This window comes from Psammomys obesus, unplaced genomic scaffold (assembly GCF_907164565.1).
Source record: "Psammomys obesus unplaced genomic scaffold, mPsaObe1.curated_primary_1811, whole genome shotgun sequence".
Classification (NCBI taxonomy): domain Eukaryota; kingdom Metazoa; phylum Chordata; class Mammalia; order Rodentia; family Muridae; genus Psammomys; species Psammomys obesus.
The window spans coordinates 9,362,585-9,385,118 of record NW_026596256.1 but is presented as its reverse complement, the minus strand read 5'-3'; the positions used below and the strand labels follow the sequence as shown (position 1 = coordinate 9,385,118).

Genomic DNA, 22,534 nt, shown 5'->3' with positions numbered 1-22,534 from the left:
AGTGACTGGCCATGTCGCATTCTTGTTTTTCAGGAGAGATCTTCACTACTTACTTTTATGAGATCAAAGCATATCATTTCATTAGCTCCAGTCCTCTACTCTCCTTACTTGTAGTGTAGCTGGAGTATCTGACAATGGTAATAATGGTTGGGATGAGTGAGGGACCCTCACTCAGAAGGAGTTCTGAGAGTGCCAGACTATTATGGCCACTTCTGATTCATTCCCTGCAATTTACAGTTTGATATGCCAATCCAGAGTAGAGATCTTCCCAGAGTCTGACTGAAACCCCAAGTACTGTCATTTTCTAGGTCATTTTCTAGGAAATTGCCAAGCTTTTTTGATGGAAATAACAAAGAACTGAATATCTGGAAATGACACAGCAAGCCACCGAGAAAGAGAAGTAACAGATTTATTACAAACAGCTCCCCTTGGGATGCGTGGGGACCTAAGCAGGAAGATTGCTAATCAAGCTCTGGGTTGGGTGCTCTCTAGAGCCCTCTATTGGCTATGTTTAAATACTCTCTTCTGGTCCCTTTTCCAAGTATTTTCCTCATGTATCTTCTGGAACAAAAGCTGCCACCTGAGGAATGTATGACTTTCTATTCTGCCTCAATTTGTGATTAATAGCTAATGAGAACAAGTGATTTGCATCAAGTCTAGTTTGCTATAAGACTTCCAATATTGTTTCTCTTTTACAAATGTAGCAAGCAGAGTGCTGCTACTTAAGATGTTACAGCTTCACAAACAACAGTAAAGAAACCTCTTACTCAACCTTTCCTGATGGTCTTGCAATAGGTTAGTGTCTGAATGCCCCAGAAGAGCTCACTGATGAAGTCTAAGAGATTAGTGAGCTAGTCATATTTGAGATGAGCAAGGAGACCAAGCTAAATAAAAATTCTAATGGAAATATATTTGGAGACCATGATTTGCTTTCTGATGAAATTCACAAGACACACTTACCTGCATTTTACAGAGTTTATTCAGCATTAGGAAAAAGCACAAAACTGATCAAACAATGGTACACAAGCAACAGAATTACCAGGATGTCAGAAAAATAAACATTGATTGTAATGTTTCTTAGTGGAAATGCCAATATTTGTGGTTGATTCGTGCTGATAGGAGTATGGGTCCCATCATCACAGGGAAACAAACATCTCTGGAGGTCATCAGCTCACAAAATTCCCTGGATATGCAAGTCTTTGTGTGCAAAATGCTTCAGTAGAAAAATCAAAAGAACACTAGAAATAATTCTACCTGCAATCTACAGTTGGCTGGGTACCGTCACTCATTAAGACATGTTGTCTAGCAATAAATTAAATCCACAAAGGTTCCCCTCAAGTTTAATCTTACAAAAAAAAAGGTCATTACAATTCTACTTTATCACACTTTCTGTTCATTTGTGGCTTCTTTTCTTAACTTTTTCTTTTCTTTTTGAGACAGTGTGCCAATATATGGCAATGGCTGGCCTGGAAATAGCTAGATAAACCAACCTGGACTTGAACTCACGAAGATCTGTCTATCTGCCTCTCCACCTCTGCAGTGTTGGAAAGTAATGTGCCAACCCACCCAGTCCTCATCATTCCATTCTTTTTACTGAAAATAATTTTTTCACACTATATATTTTGAATTTGATTTATCTAAAAATGTTTAAATGTAACCAATCTCACAGTTTTCATTGTTCTGCCATCTTTGAATATTCAAAGTACATCTTAAACCCACAAATGGTAATTAATGGGGATAATAAAGTGGGCATTCTCATTTTAGCAATATTTCTAAAATTGAGAAGGTGAAATAACACTCTCAAACACATACAGTAATCTTTATTCAAATTGAACTGTAGCTTTATCCACAAATCAGCTTATTTTGTGAACATTTATAACACAATAGTACAAAATATAACTATTAGATTGCTTTTTTCCTGACTACCGAGATACATGTACAAATGATTTATAGATTTTCCTCTAACCAAGTAATATACTTATCTCTTAATTTTAATCCCAAATCTAAAAACACTGGACCCCTGGTGAATGACAGGGCCCCATGGACTCCTTCCTCTATGTGGTCATGAGTAACTTGAACTCCAACATTTCTAAGGCGTGAGATGTAAATGAGACCATCGTCTCTTAAGGGATCATGTTCACAAGTGAGGATGTAGGTCAGTGGCAAACTCTGTAACTGGGAGTCACTGGCTAGCAAAGGGGACAGCCTGCTATCCAAGAGTGCTGGATAGGAAGCCTTCAGTTTCCCGAGAACTGGTTCCGTGTAAACATGGTTCTTCTTGTACTTCTCAGGAAGGAAGTCACTCCAGTTCACAAACTTGAACAGATGTCTTGATTCTTCCGGCATGTGCTCATTTTTCAGTATAGCCTGGGGGAGAGCTTTGTCTTCAGTTACATATAGGCATGCCAGCTTAATTGTCATCTCCCTAGACAGAATCGGACCATGTGCGTACTCTCGATGAGATGGTAGAGAAGTATCAAGCGACTGTAGTCCAGGGTATATCAAGGCTTGTGCCTTAATTCTACCTTTGAATTTTGGATCATTCTGTAGCTAGAAATATAATGAAAACTAATTAATCAATAGCTTCCAAACAAAAAGATTTATAATTTCTTTTCAGTAGCCAGAGAAAATAAATTTGTCTAAAACACTAGTGATTTTTCTCTCAACATTTAGTCATTAATTTAGATACATGAGAATGTCAATCCACTGTCATCTGTGCAAAAACAACTTGCACGCAGTTGCTCACACATTTGTTCATATATGATAAATAGGAAGATGATCAGCAGCATCTTAATGTGGATGGCAAAATTTTTGTTTCTGATGTCAGATTTTTGATAAGTTATTTAGGCTTTGTTCCTAGAAATTTATCTTTAGTTTTTGTAATAAAGTCTTGTTGCACATCTCAGGGATGTTCTGTAACATAGTAACTCCCTGTCTCAGTCTCCCAAGAGCTCAAGTAATAAGCATGTATTAGCATATCTCATTTTCCTAAAAGAGCTTTTGACCTGAGTAATATAATGTCCAAAATCTACAAACATAATCAAATAAAGCTGCCAAAACTCACATATACACTAGCATCTAATGGAACTTGCCATGTTAAAGAAAAACAAATACCATTTATCTAAGTAGTATGGTGTGGTGGAAATGATGGACAATACAGATAATAATTTATAAAAATCAGAAGATCAAAAAGGGATGTGGAATGTTGCATGTTGAAGCTTCTATTTCTTATCAGAAATAAGAGGAGTACTGAGTCTTTAGCTACAATCTTTTCTCCTTGTACATTCTACGCAAGTGAAACTAGACTTCTTCAATGAAAGTGAGCACTATACAGCTCCGGCATCTAAAGCAGCTCTGTACCAGTGACTGTAGCTGCTGACATTCTGTGGGAAGTTCCAAGCTATGAAAGATCTCTCAAGGCCATGCCCTCATAAAGGCAAAGGACTTCACAAAATGAAAGCAACCATGAAATCTCATTACCTCATCAGAAGGTTGCCCATCTGACCAACTCCAACTTGCAGGACAATCGAAGGTAGGTCATACAAGTTCAAGAAAAAAAAACCGAAGAAATAAAAATTTCTCTAAGGTAATCTTTTCATGGTTCTTAATTTTCACAATGGCATTCAATGTGAGCTTTACAAATAAACTGAATCCTCTCAGATTAGTGGAAAATCCAGCAGGAAGCATGGTGTGAAAACTGAGGTAGAGCCATACAATAACTCTTTCATGTAGCAGAAGTGATGTCCTCAAGTTAGTTAGCACACAGAGGCCCTCCATGGCAAGTTCCTAGGTTGTTTCCTGTTTTCTTCTTCTTCTGATGTCCATCCTCTTTGCCTTCCAGGATGGGGGTTGAACATTTTACTCAGGGTCCTCTCTCTTGATTAGTTTCTTTAGATGTACAGATTTTAGTAGGTTTGTCTTATATTACATATCTATATGAGTGAGTATATACTGTGTGTATCTTTCTGCTTCTGGGACAGCTCACTCAGAATGATCCTTTCCAGGTCCCACCATTTACCTGCAAATTTCATGATTTCCTTATTTTTCATTGCTGAGTAATACTCCATTGTGTAGATGTACCACAATTTCTGCATCTATTCTTCAGTTGAGGGGCAACTGGCCAGTTTCCAGCTTCTGGCTATTACAAATAAAGCTGCTACAAACATGGTTGAGCAAATGTCCTTATTGTGTACTTGAGCCTCTTTTGGATATATGTCTAGGAGTGGTATGGCTGGATCTTGAGGAAGCGCTATTCCTAGTTGTCTGAGAAAGCGCCAGATTGATTTCCAGAGTGGTTGTACAAGTTTACATTCACACCAGCAGTGGAGAAGGGTTCCCTTTTCTCCACAGCGTCTCCAGCATGTGTTCTCAATAGAGTTTTTCATCTTGGCCATTCTGATAGGTCTAAGGTGAAATCTCAGGGTTGTTTTGATTTGCATTTCCCTAATAGCTAATGACGTTGAACATTTCTTTAAGTGTTTCTCTGACATTTGATATTCCTCTACAGAGAATTCTCTGTTTAGCTCTGTTCCCCATTTTTTAATTGGATTACTTGATTTTTTGCTTCTCAGCTTCTTTAGTTATTTATATATACTGGATATTAGCCCTCTGTCAGAAAAAGGGTTGGTGAAGATTCTTTCCTAATCTGTAGGCATTAGTTTTGTTTTGATGACAGTGTCCTTTGCTTTACAGAAGCTTTTCAGTTTCATGAAGTCCCATTTATTGATTATTGATCTTAGAGCCTGTGCTGTTGGTGTTCTGTTCAGGAAGTTTTCTCCTGTACCAATGAGTTCTAGGGTCTTCCCCACTTTTTCTTCTAACCGAGTTAATGTGTCCGGTTTTATGTTGAGGTCTTTGATCCACTTGGACTTCAGTTTTGTGCAGGGTAATAAGTATGGATCTATTTTCATTTTTCTACATGTAGACATCCAGTTGGACCAGCACCATTTGTTGAAGATGCTGTCTTTTTTCCACTCTATGATTTTGTCATCTTTGTCAAATTTCAGGTGTCCATAATTTTGTGAGTTTATTTCTAGGTCTTCTGTTCGGTTCCATTGATCCACCATTCTGTTTCTAGGCCAGGAAAACACAGTTTTTATTACTGCTGCTCTATAGTACAACTTAAGATCAGGGATGGAGATACCTCCAGAAGATCTTTTATTGTAGAGGATTGTTTTAACAATTCTGGATTTCTTGTTATTCCATATGAAGTTGAGAATTTTTCTTTCCAGGTCTGTAAAGAATTGTGTTGGCAATTTGATGGGAATTGCATTGAATTTGTAGATTGCTTTTGCTAAGATGGCCATTTTTACTATGTTAATCTTGCCAAGCCATGAGCATGGGAGATCTTTCCATCTTCTGATATCTTCTTCTAATTCTTTCTTCAGAGACTGGAATTTTTTTTCATACAGGTCTTTGACTTGCTTGGTTAGGGTTACACCAAGGTAATTTATGTCATTTGTGGCAATTGTGAAGGGTGTTGTTTCCCTAATTTCTTTCTCAGCCCTTTTGTCTTTTGTATACAGGAGGGCTACTGATTTTTTGGAGTTAATTTTGTATCCGGCTACTTTGCTGAAGGTGTTTATCAGCTGTAGGTGTTCCCTGGTAGAATTTTGGGGGTCACTCATATATACTATCATATCATCTGCAAATAGTGATAACTTGACTTCTTCCTTTCCAATTTGTATCACCTTGATCTTTTTTAGTTTTCTTAATGCTCTAGCAAAGACTTCCAGAACTATGTTGAAGAGATATGGAGAGAGTGGGCAGCCTTATCTTGTCCCTGATTTCAGTGGGATTGCTTTAAATTTCTCTCCGTTTAGTTTGATGTTGGCTATAGGCTTGCTGTATATTGCCTTTACTGTTTAGATATGTGCCTTTTATCCCTGATCTCTCCAATACTTTAAACATGAATGGATGTTGGATTTTGTCGAATGCTTTTTCAGCATCTAGGGAGATTATCATGTGTTTTTTTTTTTCTTTCAGTTTGTTAATATGGTAGATCACAGTGATGGATTTCCCTGTATTGAACCACGCCTGCATACCTGGGATGAAGCCTAGTTGGTCATAGTGGATGATATCTTTGATGTGATCTTGTATTCAGTTTGCAAGTATTTTGTTGAGTATTTTTGCATCAATGTTCATAAGGGAGATTGGCCTGAAATTCTTTCTTTGTTGAGTCTTCGTGAGGTTTAGGTCCCAAGTGATTGTGGCTTCATAGAATGAGTTTGGTAATGTTCCTTCTGTTTCTATTTTGTGGAATAGTTTGAAGAGAATTGGAGTTAGCTCTTCTTTGAAGGTCTGGTAGAATTCTGCGCTGAAGCCATCTTGTCCTGGGCTTTTTTTGGATGGGAGACTTTTGATGACCGCTTCTATTTCTTTGGGGGATATAGGACTATTTAATTGATTTACCTGGTCCTGATTCAGCTTTGGTAAGTCAAATCGATCAAGAAAATTGTCCATTTCTTTTAGATTTTCAAATTTTGTTGAGTATAGACTTTTGAAGTAAGTCCTAATGATGGTTTGGATTTCCTCAGTGTCTGTAGTTATGTCCCCCTTTTCATTTCTGATTTTGTTGATTTGGGTGGTGTCTCTCTGCCTTTTAGTTAGCTTGGCTAAGGGTTTGTCGATCTTGTTGATTTTCTCAAAGAACCAGCTCTTGGTTTCATTGATTCTTTTGAAAGACCCCAGCCTCACACTAAGTTAAACATAGCTAATGCCATTTTGTGAGACACCACTGTTTTGTAAAACTCTGAAGGCCAGATGAGAAACTGGAAAATTACTGAGAAATCCTAGCTGTGTCACCCACTTGGGATATCTGTGGTCAGGCTGCCCCAGTCATACTAAAAACAGTTTGTGTTAATCACTCTCATAGATATCTGTGAGACTGTTTCAGCTAAGATAGGGAAAAACAAAATAACAGGTGGCGGGCCACGTCAAGGGGTCATCCTACCCCCCTTGACCACCCAGTTCCTGAAATCTTGGTGCCCCTGCCAAACTTTGACGGAAATTGTGGTCTCGTGTAAACATACCAATCAGCCCCCTGTAACCATGCCCTCTCGTTTCTGTACCAGTGCCTCTGCCTCTAAAACCCTATAAAAACCCCAGCTTTCTACCTAGGGGGCGCGGAAGTCTTCCGAAAGACTTTTTGCCCCGGGTACCTGTGTATCAAAATAAAAGCCTCTTGCTGTTTGCATCCGAATGGCCTCGTTGATCCTTGGGAGGGGGTCTCTCTGACGGAAGATACCCTCCGGGGATCTTTCACTTTGAATTGTTTTATTTGTTTCTAATTGATTGATTTCAGCCCTGAAGTTGATTATTTCCAGCCATCTACTCCTTTTTGGTGTGTCTGCTTCTTCCTTTTCTAGGGTTTTTAGGTAAGCCATTAAGTTGCTTGAATGAGCTGTCTTGAATTTCTTCTTGAAGGCACTTAGTGCTATGAACTTTCCTCTTAGCACTGCTTTCATTGTGTCCCACAAGTTTGGGTATGTTGTGCCTTCATTTTCATTGAATTCTAGGAATACTTTAATTTCTTTATTTCTTCCATGACTCAGCTGTCATTTAGTAGCAAGTTGTTCAGTTTCCATGTGTTTGTAGGCTTTTTGCTATTTCTGTTGTTGTTGAGGTCCAGCTTTATTCCATGGTGATTAGATCGGATACAAGGAATTATTTCAATCGTCTTGTATCTGTTGAGGCTCACTTTGTCACCAACTATATGGTCTATTTTGGAGAAGGTTCCATGAGGTGCTGAGAAGAAGGTAAATTCTTTTGTGTTTGGGTGTAAGGTTCTGTAAATGTCTGTTAGGTCCATTTGATTCATGACCTCTGTTAGAGACATTGTTTCTTTGTTTAATTTCTGTTTAGTTGACCTGTCTTTTGTTGAGAGTGGGGTGTTGAAGTCTCCCACTATTAGTGTGTGGGAATCTATGTGTGGTTTAAGTTTTATCAATATTTCTTTTACAAATGTGGGTGACCTTGTATTTGGGGCATAGATCTTCAGGATTGTGATGTCTTCCTTGTGGAATTTTCCCTTGATGAGTATGAAGTGTCCTTCCCCATGTCTTTTGATTAATTTTGGTTGAAAGTCTATTTTATCAGATATTAGAATGGCTACTCCTGCTTGTTTCTTGGGTCCATTTGCTTGGAAAACCATCTTCCAACCCTTTATCCTCAGGTGATGTTTATCTTTAAGACTTAGGTGTGTTTCTTGTATGCAACAGATTGCTGGGTCTTGTTTACGTATCCATTCTGTTAGTCTGTGTCTTTTTTTTGGAAAATTGAGTCCATTGATGTTGAGAGAGATTAATGACCAGTGGCTGTTAGATCCTTTGATTTTGATGTTGGCTGTGGTCATAAGTTTGTGTGTGTGGTTGTTTTTTGTTTTACTGTAGTGTGGTTAATAATTCCTCTGTTTTCACATTTGGTTTTTTGAGACCAATATATGTATTTACCAAATATATGTATTTATATTTGGCTTTTCAAGATAGGATTTCTCTGTGTAGCTCTGACTGTCCTAGACCTCACTCTGTAGACCAAGGTGATCGTCAACTTAAAGACTGCCTGCATGTGCCTCTGCCTCCTAAGTGCTGGGATTAAAGGACTGAGCCATCACCACATAGCTAAACACACATATATATATATCACATGCAACATACCAGTTGAGTCACCGTTGCTGTCAAGGTACCCCCAGAACTGTCTCCCATAATGCAGATGCGAGTGGGATCCACTCTGTATTTTGCAAGAACCTTTTCTTGGAGAAAGAACTTGATCACAGAAACACAGTCTTCAAATGCAGCTGGGAATGGGTACTGAGGAGCAAGTCTATAGCTTTAGAAATAAATCAGTCAGAACCACAACAAAGCCCTTGTTAAAATTATGCAAGTAAATACCTCATGCTCACCAACAAGTATGCAGATATTGGCTCTACTTTGAATCATAAGTCTCACTAATTAACCCCGAGCTCACTGGTGACTTCTGTCTTAAAGTGAGGAGTAGATTCTGGTTCAGGGTTTCAGGTATTGGTGGTGAGGACGAAGGAGTGGGACAGAAGGTGTGTTCACACTGTGAAATCTGTGTGCTTCGTAGCCCTCAGTGCACTTGGTGACTCAAGAGCAACTCAGTGTCATTGATAGGATTATGCAGAAATATTAAATGCAGAAAATGTCACAGGAAATATGAATGTATTTAAGTAATTTGAAATATGAATATCTTAACACTTACCACCAATGAATCTTACTAAAACTTGTAAGTTGATTCATAAGATTAAGTACTATTTCATTTGTTTGTCCTTTTCTGTGTATGTGTCTGGGTTCTATGACAGAATCAAACCTATTGAACTATCTCACTTTTTAACTCAATTACCTTGATATCCATTAGAACTAGTGAATTGTTCACATGATGATATTAAGCAACTTTTACCAGCTGGTTCTTGTATTTGTATTTTAATCTGTACCTAAAATATTTGAAATTCACATAATCTGACCACAACAATAAAAAAAAATATTCTTCAAGGTAAAAAACAGCAAATACCTTAAAAAGCAACCTGTGGAATTGTTTAAACAATATACAACATATTTTACTGATTAAAAAGCTTACCTAAAGTTATACCATGTTAAATTTAATTAAAATTATAGCACTAAAGGGACTGCATAATTATTGCTACAATTTAGATATTCCTCAAAATTTAAGTAATTTGTTTGGTTCTCTTACTCTATTCCCACAACCACAGCATCAAGCTTGTTTGCTGTCCATCTGTTCAGGTCATCGTAGGCTGCTGCCTCTGAAATGAAAGGATTAAATGTAAAATGGTGTCCTGTGAATCGCAAATAACAGAAACCCAAAAATAATCATGAGTGTGATAGAAATGTGATTGATGGATGGAAACTCGGTAATCATTGTCACACAGAGCAACAACCTGTCGGAGATCAGGATAAAAATTGGCTGCAACTCATTGCCACCATAGTCCATAAAACTCTTGGTAAAAGTATTAGAAAACCTGGAATTAAGTTGAAACTAACATTATAGGCAGCATTGTACTTTTCAGAAACTCAGAGATTCACCACAGTTATTACTTATTTAAGAAACTTTTCAATCAAGGGCATCAACTTAGTTAATGCAAGGTATTTAGGGCTATTAAAATAGCTAAGTTTTTATTTTTCCAGAGACTTGCATATTTACATATGGTTGTGAATATCTAATATATTTACAAGTAAACTTTAGGTTACCTTTCTGTATCTAAGTGACAATTTTAATTTTCATTAAAATAAAATAAAAGTGTGTGCTTGCTCTTGTAATTCTTTACAAGAGTTAATTGTACATAAAATACTTAATAAATTTAAAAGAGGAAGGAAGGGACAATTTTTTTCCTAAAAAAATTTAAGGAACAGTAATGTTAACAATTCTCTTTAATTAGCAATTCATACACAAAGAATAAATTGGCATCCATCATATTAAACATAAAATAATAATTGCCAGAAAATAAACATAAACAACATGAAATGCTATTTTAGTAAAATGTGCAACAGTTTCCTGAGAACTCAGGGAACTTGGGGAAATATATATGGCTAAATATGTTCAAAATATAAAGTTAGAGAAAGAAGAGGCAAGAAGTGGACAGGATAACAAAGGAGACTATAGGCCTCCACACTTCAGTGTTTGACTAAAGGTTTGTCAACAAATGGATACAATTACTGAAATGTTAATTAATAATCAAATTTTTATTTGATTATTGTGGCCAAATGTGGCCAAATTTTCACATCACAAAATGGTGGTGAGCCATCAGGAAGGAAAGAATAGAAAGCCATCCAAATGATAATCTCCATAATATGGATAGGAACAAGAAGATGCTCAGAATCTGTGACCAGAACATATCGTAAATTGTAGGAGATAAAATACTGTAAACAAGAGCTACTGTCTGTCTGTCTGTCTTAACTACTACACTTACTTCCAGACAGAGACTGTTTACTCAGCTTTATTTTTTTTTTACTTGAATACAAAGTAATGCTTTGAGTCCTAAACCTCAATATTATTGTTGTATCACCATCTAAACTTTGAACAAATGCTAGCTGTAGTATGGCAGCAATTATATTATCTAGGACTTAAGAGTTAAAACACCTGATTGACCTCAACATTTATTTATTTTATGTGATTTGTTTTTTTTTAATATAATTCCAAGTTTATTCATTGCAATTTTAAGTTTATGGTATCATTATGTTTACTTAAACCTTTATTTTTCTAAGAAAACTATCTTGTTTCTACTTGATTATTTTACTTACCAAATTATATATACAAATATGTGTGAGCTGTGACCCACACATTCTAATGTATCTCTGTTAAGATGCACTTACTGCCTATGTCAACATTGTACAGGCAAATGCTCCATCTACTTATCAGTACACTGCAATTGTTTTGATAGGAACATATTCTCATTTATTCATATTCATATAAAAATACACTTACTGCAACTTCCCAAGACAAAGGCACCACCATGAATGAAAATTATAGCTGGTCTCAGTATTTCAGACTTCTTTTTTGGCAAGTACAGACAAACAGGAATGTCACTAAACTTTGTGTCAATCACTGTAATGTTTTCATCTGAAACTGGTTTTGTAAGGTGAAGTGATGATAAAGTTAAAAATATGTCTTCATATTTCATGAGTCCAATGTATTCAAATAATGTGGCCTATAAGAACAAGACAAAATGTAAGCATTATATAGTTTCATTTAATAACAAAAGTGATGGTATGATAATAAAATAAACAATATGGTAAAATTATAGACTTTTCAATATTCTAATATTATTTTGTTAGCATGAAAATCTCAACACTGATATTTGTGTCAGACCTGGACGAATTAAGTCTGTCAATGATTTATCATGGATAAGAGATGGGTCAATAAAATCGCATCACTTCTTGTGAAAATATTCATAGTTACTGGTCAATGAGGAAAAAGTACTCATATTATCCAAGCTGTTCATATGTTACCCTTGCTATAGCAGACAATGTCCTCAAGCACAAAGCTTATTAAAATCATTGGATCACACAAAAGATAAAAACCTAGTTGTTGAGAAAATGGGTTCTAGCAGGCCTAGGAAAGAGATGAGAGAAGGGAATTCATTGAGTAAATGCATAAAACTGTCCAATAATAAATACAAGGGAATGATTAAATTTGCAGGCAAATGGTGGGAATTGGAAAAGTTCATCCTGAGTGAGAAAAACACAAATGGTATAAACTCACTTATAAGTGGATATTAGAGACAAAATATAGGATAAATATATTATAATCTGTACACCTAAAGAAGCTAAGCAAGAAGAAGGATCCTGGTTAAGATGATCAGTACTCACTCAGGATGATCCTTTCCAGGTCCCACCATTTACCTGCAAATTTCATGATTTCCTTATTTTTCATTGCTGAGTAATACTCCATTGTATAGATGTACCACAGTTTCTGCATCCATTCTTCAGTTGAGGGGCATCTGGGTTGTTTCCAGCTTCTGGCTATTACAAATAAAGCTGCTACAAACATGGTTGAACAAATGTCCTTGTTGTGTACTTGCGCCTCTTTTGGGTATATGCCTAGGAGTGGTATGGCTGGATCTTGAGGAAGCGCTATTCCTAGTTGTCTGAGAAAGCGCCAGATTGATTTCCAGAGTGGTTGTACCAGTTTACATTCCCACCAGCAGTGGAGAAGGGTTCCCCTTTCTCCACAACCTCTCCAGCATGTGTTGTCCCTTGAGATTTTCATCTTGGCCATTCTGATGGGTGTAAGGTGAAATCTCAGGGTTGTTTTGATTTGCATTTCCCTAATGGCTAATGAGGTTGAGCATTTCTTTAAGTGCTTCTCTGCCATTCGATATTCCTCTGCAGAGAATTCTCTCTTTAGCTCTGTTCCCCATTTTTTAAGTGGATTACTTGGTTTGTTGCTTTTCAGCTTGTTTAGTTCTTTATATATACTGGATATGAGTCCTCTGTCAGATAGAGGGTTGGTGATGATTCTTTCCCAATCTGTAGGCAGTCGCTTTGTTTTGATGACGGTGTCCTTTGCTTTACAGAAGCTTTTCAATTTCATGAGGTCCCATTTATTGATTGTTGCTCTTAGAGCCTGTGCTGTTGGTGTTCTGTTCAGGAAGTTTTCTCCTGTACCAATGAGTTCTAGGGTATTCCCCACTTTTTTTCTAGCCGATTTAATGTGTCTGATTTTATGTTGAGGTCTTTGATCCACTTGGACTTCAGTTTTGTGCAGGGTGATAAGTATGGATCTATTTGCATTTTTCTACATGTAGACATCCAGTTGGACCAGCACCATTTGTTAAAGATGCTATCTTTTTTCCATTGTATGGTTTTGGCATCTTTGTCAAAAATCAGGTGTCCCAGAAGCAAAAAGACACTCACGGTATATACTCACTCATATAAACATACAATATAGAATAAACCCACTAAAAGCTGTACATCTAAACAAACTAAGCAAAAGAGAGGACCCTAACTAAAATGTTCAATCCCCATCCTGAAAGGCAAAGAGGATGTACATCAGAAGAAAACGAAAATAGGAAACAACCTCGGAACCCGCTACAGAGGGCCTCTGAAAGCCAGAAGAAAACAGGAAACAACCTTGAAACCTGCCACAGAGGGCCTCTGAAAGCTTCTGCAGTATAGACTGTCAAAGCAGATGCTGAGCCTGATGGCCAACTGATGGGCAGAGTGAATGGAATTTTATGTAAGAAGTGGGAAATAGTAAGAGCTGGAGGGAACGGGAACTCTACAAGCAGAGCAACAGAACAAGATAATTTGAACACAGGGAACTTCCCAGAGACTCATACTCCAACCAAGGACTATTTGTGGAGATGACCTGGAACCCCTGCACAGGTGTAGCCCATGGCAGTTCAGTGTCCAAGTGGGTTCCATAGTAATGGGAAGAGGGACTGCCTCTGACATAATCTGATTGGCCTGCTCGTTGATCACTTCCCCCTGAGGGGGGAGCAGCCTTACCAGGCCACAGTAGAGGACAATGCAGCCACTTTTGATGAGAACTGATAGACTAAGATCAGAAAGAAGGAGAGGAGGACCTCCCCTATCAGTGGACTTGGGGAGTGGCATGCATGCAGAAAGGGGAGGGAGGGTGGGATCGGCAGGGGAGGAGGGAGGGGCTCATGGGGGGATACAAAATGAATAAAGTGTAATTAATAAAAAAATAAAAGATTAAAAAAAAAAAAGATGATCAGTACTAATTCAGAAAAGCAAACTGGATGTCTTCAGAGGATTGAGAAAAAAAGCAACAGGACAGGAGGCTACCACAGAGGACCTCTGAAAGACACTACCCATTATGGTATCAAAGCAGATGCAGAGACTGTTAGCCAGAGTTTGGGTAGAGTACAAAATCTTATGAAAGAAGGGGAAATAGGAAGACATTGAGGGAACAGGATCTCCACAAGAATACCAACAGATCCAAAAAATCTTGGCACAGGGGTCTTTTCTGAGACTGATACTCCAACCATGGACCATGTATGGAGACAACCTAGAACCCCTGCACAGATGTGGCCCATGGCAGCCTAGTGTGAAAGTGAAATCCCTATGGGAATAGGGCCTGTCTCTGACATGAACTTAGTGTCTGACTCTTTGATCACATGTCCCTGATGAGAGAGCAGCCTTACCAGGCCACAGAGGAAGACAAAGCAGCCAGTCCTGATGAGATCTGATAGGCTAGGGTTGGAGGGAGGACCTCCCCTATCAGTGGACTTGGGGAGGGCCATGGGAAGAGATGAGAGAGGGAGGATGGGATTTGTGGGGATAAGAGAGGGGGCTACAGCTGGGATACAAAGTGAATGAATTGTAATTTATTTAAAAATGAATAAATTTTAAAAAGAAAATAAACAAACAATAAATGATTAAATGCTTGGAGATATTAATCTGCTATTGACCTGGAAATTTCATCTCTATTTGCTAGCTTTTATAGGGTTCAAGTTGCTCTGCATACACCCAGAGGAAAGTAATCTTGCCGAAGTCTGAACCTTATAAACTACAATAACCACTGGACTGGCAGGACTTTACCATTGTTGCAATAGAGATTTGAAAATTATAGGAGGAAATAATGACATTCTTAAGGGATTTAAGTTCCATTCCAGGAGACCAAACTCATACCTAGCACCACTGTTGAGTAGTGAATCTTTGAATAAGTAGGTCACAGGCCATAAAAGTAAAACCTAGTAACGCCACTCTATTAAATGTATGTAGTATTAAACTGAGTCCTTTTTGACTTATTGTTATAGCCATAGATTAAGGAATCTCTCAGTCCTCACCAGAGAAGCTTCTGTTTGTAGTAGATTGTAATTAACACAGAGGTGCAAAGTAGACCAAGGTGTGGAATAAGAGACTACTGAATACTCAACTCTAAATGAAACGACTATAACTTCCTTCTCTTCTGCCAAAGCTCAGAGATCATTTCAGAAAAGGACAATAAGACTATATAAGCCAGAGATATTGAATGAACACAAAGAAACAGTGGCTTCCAGACACAACATGATAGTTGATCATATGAACTCAATGGTTGTGACATCATGAAAAAGAATTCTGCAAGCCCAAACCCGAGCAATGCCTACCATGTAGGAAGGAGTTGGGCACAAAAGTATCATCCTTAGCCAAGGATCTACTGAAAATTTATGGCTAGTGGGAGGAAAGTCAGTTTTTTTAAGGTTAGAAAAAAAAAGTGGGGAAGAGCCTTGAACTCATTGGCACAGGAGACAACTTCCTGAACAGAATGCCAATTTTTTTAAGGGTAGGGTTTTTTTTTTTTACTTTTATTAATTACAGTTTATTTATTTTTATCCCCCCTGTAGCTCCTTCATTCCTCCCCTCCCCATTCCATTCTCCCTCCCCCTTCTCCACCCATGCCCCTCCCAAATCCATAGGGAGGGCTTCCTCCACTTCCTTCTAATCCTAGTCTATCAGGTCTCATCAGGAGTGGCTTCTTTTTCTTCCTCTGTGGCCCAGTAAGGCTGCTCCCCCCTGAGGGGAAGGTGATAAAAAAGCAGGACAATCAGTTCACGTCAGAGACAGTCCTTGTTCGCATTAATATGGAATCCATTTGGACATGGAACTGCCATGGGTCACATCTGTGCAGAGGTTCTAGGGTATCTCCATGAAAGGCTCTTGGTTGGAGTATCAGTCTCAGAAAAGACCACTGTGCCCAGATTTTTTGGTTCCGTTGCTCTCCTTGTGGAGCTCCTATCCTCTCCAGGTCTTACTATCTCCCCTTTCTTTCAAAAGATTTGCTGAACTCTGCCCAAAGTTTGGCTGTAAGACTCAGCATCTGCTCTGATACCCTTCAGGGTAGGGCCTTTCAGAGGCCCTCTGAAGTAGGCTCCTTTCCTTTTCCCTGTTTTCTCCCTCTTCTTATGTCCATCCTCATTGCCTTTCTGAATGGGGATTGAGCATCTTAACCAAAGTTCTCCTTATTAATTAGTTTCTGTAAGTGTACAGATTTTAATATGTTTATCCTATATTATATGTCTAACATCCACTTGTGAGTAAGTATATATCTTGTGTGTCTTTCTGCTTCTGGGATAGTTTACTCAGGATGATCTTTTCTAGTTCCCACCATTTGCCTGCAAATTTCATGATTTCCTTGTTTATTATTGCTGAATAATGTTTCATGAATGAAGATTCTCAGCTTCATATGGAGAAACAAAAAACCCAGAATATCCAAAATGATCCTGTATAACAACAGATCATATGGAGGTATCTCCATCCACGATCTCAAGCTGTACTACAGAGCAATAGTAATAAAAACTGCAAGGTCTTGGCATAGAAACAGAAAGGAGGATCAATGGAACCAAATAGAAGACCCAGAAATAAACCCACACATCTATGAATACTTGATTTTTGACAAAGAAGCCAAAACCATTCAATGGAAAAAAAGATAGCATCTTCCACAAATGGTGCTGGTCCAACTGGATGTCTCCATGCTGAAAAATGAAAATAGATCCATATTTATCACCCTGCACAAAACTAAAGTCCAAGTGGATCAAAGACTTCAACATAAAACCAGATACTCTAAATCGGTTAGAAGAAAAAGTGGGGAAGAGCCTAAAACTCATTGACACAGGAGACAACTTCCTGGACAGAACACCAACAGCACAGGCTCTAAGAGCAACAATCAAAAAATGGGACCTCATGAAACTGAAAAGCTTCTGTAAAGCACTGTCGTCAAAACAAAACTACTGCCTACAGATTGGGAAAGAATCTTCACCAACCCTTTTTCTGACAGAGGGCTATTATCCAGTATATATAAAGAACTAAAAAAGCTGAAAAGCAACAAACCCAGTAATCCAATTATAAAATTGGGAACAGAGCTAAACAGAGAATTCTCGACAGAGGAATATCGAATGGCAGAGAAGCACTTAAAGAAATGCTCAACCTCATTAGCCATTAGGGAAATGCAAATCAAAACGACCCTGAGATTTCACCTTACACCCATCAGAATGGCTAATATCAAAAACTCAAGAGACAACACATGCTGGAGAGGTTGTGGAGAAAGGCGAACCTTCCTCCATTGCTGGTGGGAATGTAAACTGGTACAACCACTTTGGAAATCAATCTGGTGCTTTCTCAGACAAATAGGAATAGTGCTTCCTCAAGACCCAGCAATACCACTGCTAGGTATATACCCAAAATTTGCTCAAGTACACAACAAGGACATTTGCTCAACCATATTTGTAGCAGCTTTATTTGTAATAGCCAGAACCTGTAAACAACCCAGATGTCCCTCAACGGAGGAATGGATACAAATATTGTGGTATTTTTACACAATGGAATACTACTCAGCAATCAAAAAGGAGGAAATCATGAAATTTGCAGGCAAATAATGGGATCTAGAAAAGATCATCCTGAGTGAAGTATCCCAGAAGGAGAAACACAAACATGGTATATACTCGCTAATATAGACCTACAAGATATGATAAACATAATGAAATCTATACACCTAAAGAAGATAAACAAGAAAGAGGACACATGATAAGATGATCAATCCTCACTTAGAAAGACAAATGAGATGTGCATTGGACATATGACAGGAGTCTACCACAGAAGGCATCTGAAAGACTCTATCTAGCAGTGGTTCAAAGCAGACACTAAGACACATAACCAAACCTTCTGCAGAGTGCAGGGAATCATATGAAAGAAGGGGGAGTTAGTATGACGTGGAAAGGATAGGCGCTCACAAGACCAAATATATCTGGGCACAGGGGTCTTTTCTGAGACTGACACTCCACCAAGGATTATAATAGGTTATGGATATAACCTAGAACCTCTGCTCTGATGTAGCCCATGGTAGCTCAGTAACCAATTGGTTTCCCATAATAAGGGGAACAGGGACTATTTTTGTCAGGAACTCAATGTCAGGCTCTTTGACCTCCCCACCCCCCAAGGGAGAAGCAGTCCTGCTAGGCCACAGAGGAGGACTTTGCAACCAGTCCTGAAGATACCTGATAAAACAGGTTCAAATGAAAGTGGAGGAGGTCCTCCCCAATCAGTGGACTTGGAAAGAGGCAGGGAGGAAACAAGGGAGGGAGGGTGGGATTGGAAGGGAATAAGGGACCAGGATACAGCTGGGATATGGAGTTAATAAAATGTAACTAAGAATTAAAAAAAATTTAAATGAAAAAAAATTTCGTTGTGTAGAATATACCACAATTTCTGTATCCATTCCTCAACTGAGGAGCATCTGGGTTGTTTTCATCTTCTGGCTATTACAAATAAAGCTGCTAAAAACATGGTTGAGTAAATGTCCTTGCTGTGTACTTGAGCATCTTTTGGATATATGCCTAGGAGTGGAATAGCTGGATCTGAGGAAGCGCTATTCCTAATTGTCTGAAAGAGTGCCAGACTAATTTTCAAAGTGGTTGTACAAGTTTACATTCCCACCAGCAGTGAAGGAGGGTTCTCTTTTCTCCACATCCTTCCAGCATGTGTTGTCACTTGAGTTTTTGATCTTAGCCATTCTGATGGGTGTAAGGTGAAATCTCTGGTTCGTTTTGATTTGCATTTCCTTGATGATGAAGTGTTTTTTTAAGTGTTTCTCTGCCATTCAGTATTAAAAGCACTCTACCAATTCAATGCAATTCCCATCGAATTACCAACACAATTCTTTACAGACCTGGAAAGAAAATTTCTCAACTTCATATGGAATAACAAGAAATCCAGAATTGCTAAAACAATGTTCTACAATAAAAGATCTTGTGGAAGTATCTCCATCCCTGATCTCAAACTGTACTATAGAGCAACAGTAATAAAAACTGCATGGTACTGGCATGGAAACAGAATGGTGAATCAATGGAATCAAATAGAAGAACCTGATATAAACCCACACACTTATGGAAAACTGATTGTTGACAAAGATGTAGAAAAATGCAAATAGATCCATACTTATCACCCTACACAAAACTATCATCCAAGTGGATCTAAGATCTCAATATAAAAACAGACACACTAAACTCGTTAGAAAAAAAATTTGGGGAAAGCCTTGAACTCATTGGCACAGGACACAATCTCCTGAACAGAATACCAACAGCACAGGCTCTAAGAGCAAGAATCAATAAATGGAACCTCATGAAACTGAAAAGCTTCTGTAAAGCAAAGGACACTGTCTTCAGAAAAAAATGACTGCCTACAGATTGGAAAAGGTTCTTCACCAACCCTATATCTGACAGAGGGCTAATCCAGAATATATAAAGAACTCAAGAGGTTAAACACTAACAAATCAATTGATCCAATTAAAAAATGGGGTTCAGTGCTAAAGAATTCTCAATAGAGGAATATCAAATGGTACATCAGCCAATCTTAAGCAGGGAAGAAAACAACTGAAAATAGAAAAATGATGAAGTTGTAATTGAAAGAGGGGATTATGTCCCAGCCCCAGCAAGCAGCAGAACTTGACAACCTTGGCCAGGTGGTTCTGCCTTTAGAGTGAAGGATAGAAGAAAGTAGCTATGGAATCTCTCTGGCTAAGGAAAGTCACTGAGTCCAGGCATGTGCCAATGTCATCCCTGCAATGAGGCCTGGAAAGGCTGTTATGTGAAGATATAAAGGTGAAGCCTGAATTGCTCTGAAGACCCCAAATATTGGAGATGACAGATCTGTGCAATACCTGCTGAGGAAAGCTGCTTACAGGGGTAGAGCAGCATAAGAGAAAGAAGTGGTTTGCATTCAACAAAGCTGGAAGGAGCTGGAAATCTGAAGAGCACTTTGACATTATACATGGAGATTCAGAGTTCGGAATTTGCCCAGCTGATTTTAAGTCTTGCTTTGGTCTAACATTTCCTCATATGTTCCCTTTCTTCCTTTTTTGAATGTTGATGCATATTTTGTGCCATTATATGTTGGAAATATAATATCTACTCTTTGATTTTTATTTTATAGGGGGTTATAGTTAAGGGAATGTCAGGAATCTCAAACAGACTTTGGACTGTTTAACATTGTTGAGACTGTGATAGACTATGGGTACTTGTAATGTTGGACTTAATGCATGTTTTGCATTATGATATGACTACAAGCCTATGGGCTCCAGGAAATGGAATATAATGGTTTGAAAAAAAAAATGGCCCACATAAGATCATACTGAATGGCATTATTAGGAGGCCTTGTTGGAGTAGGTATTGTCTTGTTGAAGGAAGTCTGTCAGTGGGGCCAGGTTTGAGTTCTCAGATGCTCAAGGCAGGCCCAGTCTGGCATTCTCTCCCTGCTGTCTGCCAATCTAGATGTAGAACTCAATTACCTCTCCAGTACCATGTCTGCCTATGTGCAGTTGTGCTTCCCACCATGAAGATAATAGAATAAATATCTGAGATGTAAGCCAGGCTTAACTAAATGCCTTTGATTTTAAGCATTGACATGGTCATAACATCTTTCACAGCAACAGAAACCCTAAGACACAGTTTGTCTCTAGATTTGTAGAGCTCAGGACAAATAGTGAACATCAGAGTCCAGAAAACTATCCTTTAGAAGAGTACCATACAATTCTTGTGACTAGTTTTGTCCTCATTACGTTAGCCCATGTTTTGAAATCTGAGCCAAGACAACCATTTTGTTGACAGTTTTTACTTCTTTGTTTTGCTGACTTTACACCTAAATATTTTTCTTTGTTCCAACAACTTCTTGTCAGGACAGGGACATTTTCTAGGGGTAAGACGTGATTGTGGACTTACAGTTTTTGGATGAAATGGACTAAAGTCTAAACCTTAAAGAAGTGATTCCTTAGGGGGCATTTTGTGTACACCATGTAGAACTGGATTATGAGCTACAGATATGTATTTTTTCATGACTGGGTTTAAATGTATGTAAATTTAAAATAGAATTAAAAATTGGTATAATATCTATAACATTTAAAGGTAGACTGAATTAAAGTTATGAATTATTTAATACACTGTCCCCGTATGTGTCATTCCAAAGTGGAATTGTAGAGTTTACATTTTTTATAAATATTAAAATAGAGTAAGGAACACTAGTTGCTCAAAAATTTTAGCTTAATTCTTACCTATAAAATAATATTTTCAACACAGTCACCCCAGACAGGCAAGCAAGTATGCTACTTGCAAATTTTCACCTCTTTGTTTTGATCCCCCAAATCAGATCCCTCTGTCTAATCCACAGCTCTGCCACAGAACACCTGCTGCGGCCTCCCTTTTACTCCATCCGTGAGCACCTGAGAGACACGCCTGGTGGAAGATGTGGAGAAAGGGGAACCCTCCTCCATTGCTATTGGGACTGTAAACTTGTACAACCACTTTGGAAGTAAATCTGGCACTTTCTCAGGCAATTAGGAATTGTGCTACCGCAAGATCCAGCTATACCACTCCTAGGCACATATCCAAAATATGTGCAAGAATACAACAAGGACATTTGTTCAGCCACATTCATAGTAGCCTTACTCATAATAGCAAGAATCTGTACACAGCCCAGATATCCATCAACTGAGGCCTGGATACAGAAATTGTGGTACACTTACACAATGGAATACTACTCAGCAATTAAAAACAAGGAAATCATGAAATTTGCAGGCAAATGGTTAGAACTAGTAAAGATTATCCTGAGTAAGGTATAAATAACTAGAAAGACACATATGGAATATACTCACTTCTAAGTGGATATTATTAATATAATATAAAAATTATTACTCTTACCATAAATGCACAAGTTTTGGCAACAGAATCCACGGCCTTTACTTTCCAAATTTCTTCAATGTTGTCAGGAATAGGTGCATAAATATAAGATAAAACAGTAACACAAAGCAGCACCAAACAGAGAATTTTGACTTCCATAGTATTCCTGGCTCTTCACAGTGCAGAAACTAAAATATTTTCATAAATATTGAATAATAAGTCACAGGATGAGCGCAGAATAGGAGCCCTCTCGGGTGATGCAACTGTTCTCACAGGTGAAGCTGATTCTTAATACATACACTGCAGTGTCAGTTCTAAATTGTTTTGCAAAAGCACAACTCTGAAGCAGATATTAAAATTCATCTGATCAGATACCTGTTATTAACATGC

General features: G+C 38.2%; 1 protein-coding gene across 1 annotated transcript; it reads right to left on the bottom strand.

Moving 5' to 3' along the window:
- Positions 1-1,947: 1,947 nt before the first annotated feature.
- LOC129668771 (arylacetamide deacetylase-like 2) lies at positions 1,948-22,303 on the bottom strand. The gene is made up of 5 exons (XM_055596862.1): positions 22,166-22,303; positions 11,458-11,680; positions 9,709-9,778; positions 8,655-8,826; positions 1,948-2,550 (listed from the first exon to the last, which is right to left on the bottom strand). Exons 1-5 carry the CDS (start codon positions 22,301-22,303, stop codon positions 1,948-1,950), a joined length of 1,206 nt encoding a protein of 401 aa, XP_055452837.1.
- Between the last annotated feature and the right edge of the window lie 231 nt (positions 22,304-22,534).

Excerpts from the sequence above, each read along its gene's own strand:
- LOC129668771 (XM_055596862.1), bottom strand. The coding sequence starts at position 22,303 with ATGGAAGTCAAAATTCTCTGTTTGGTGCTGCTTTGTGTTACTGTTTTA. Across the intron at positions 11,681-22,165 it reads CCAAAACTTGTGCATTTATG|GCCACATTATTTGAATACAT; the intron begins GTAAGAGTAATA and ends TTGTTCTTATAG. Across the intron at positions 8,827-9,708 it reads GCTGTGGTTGTGGGAATAGA|CTATAGACTTGCTCCTCAGT; the intron begins GTAAGAGAACCA and ends TTATTTCTAAAG.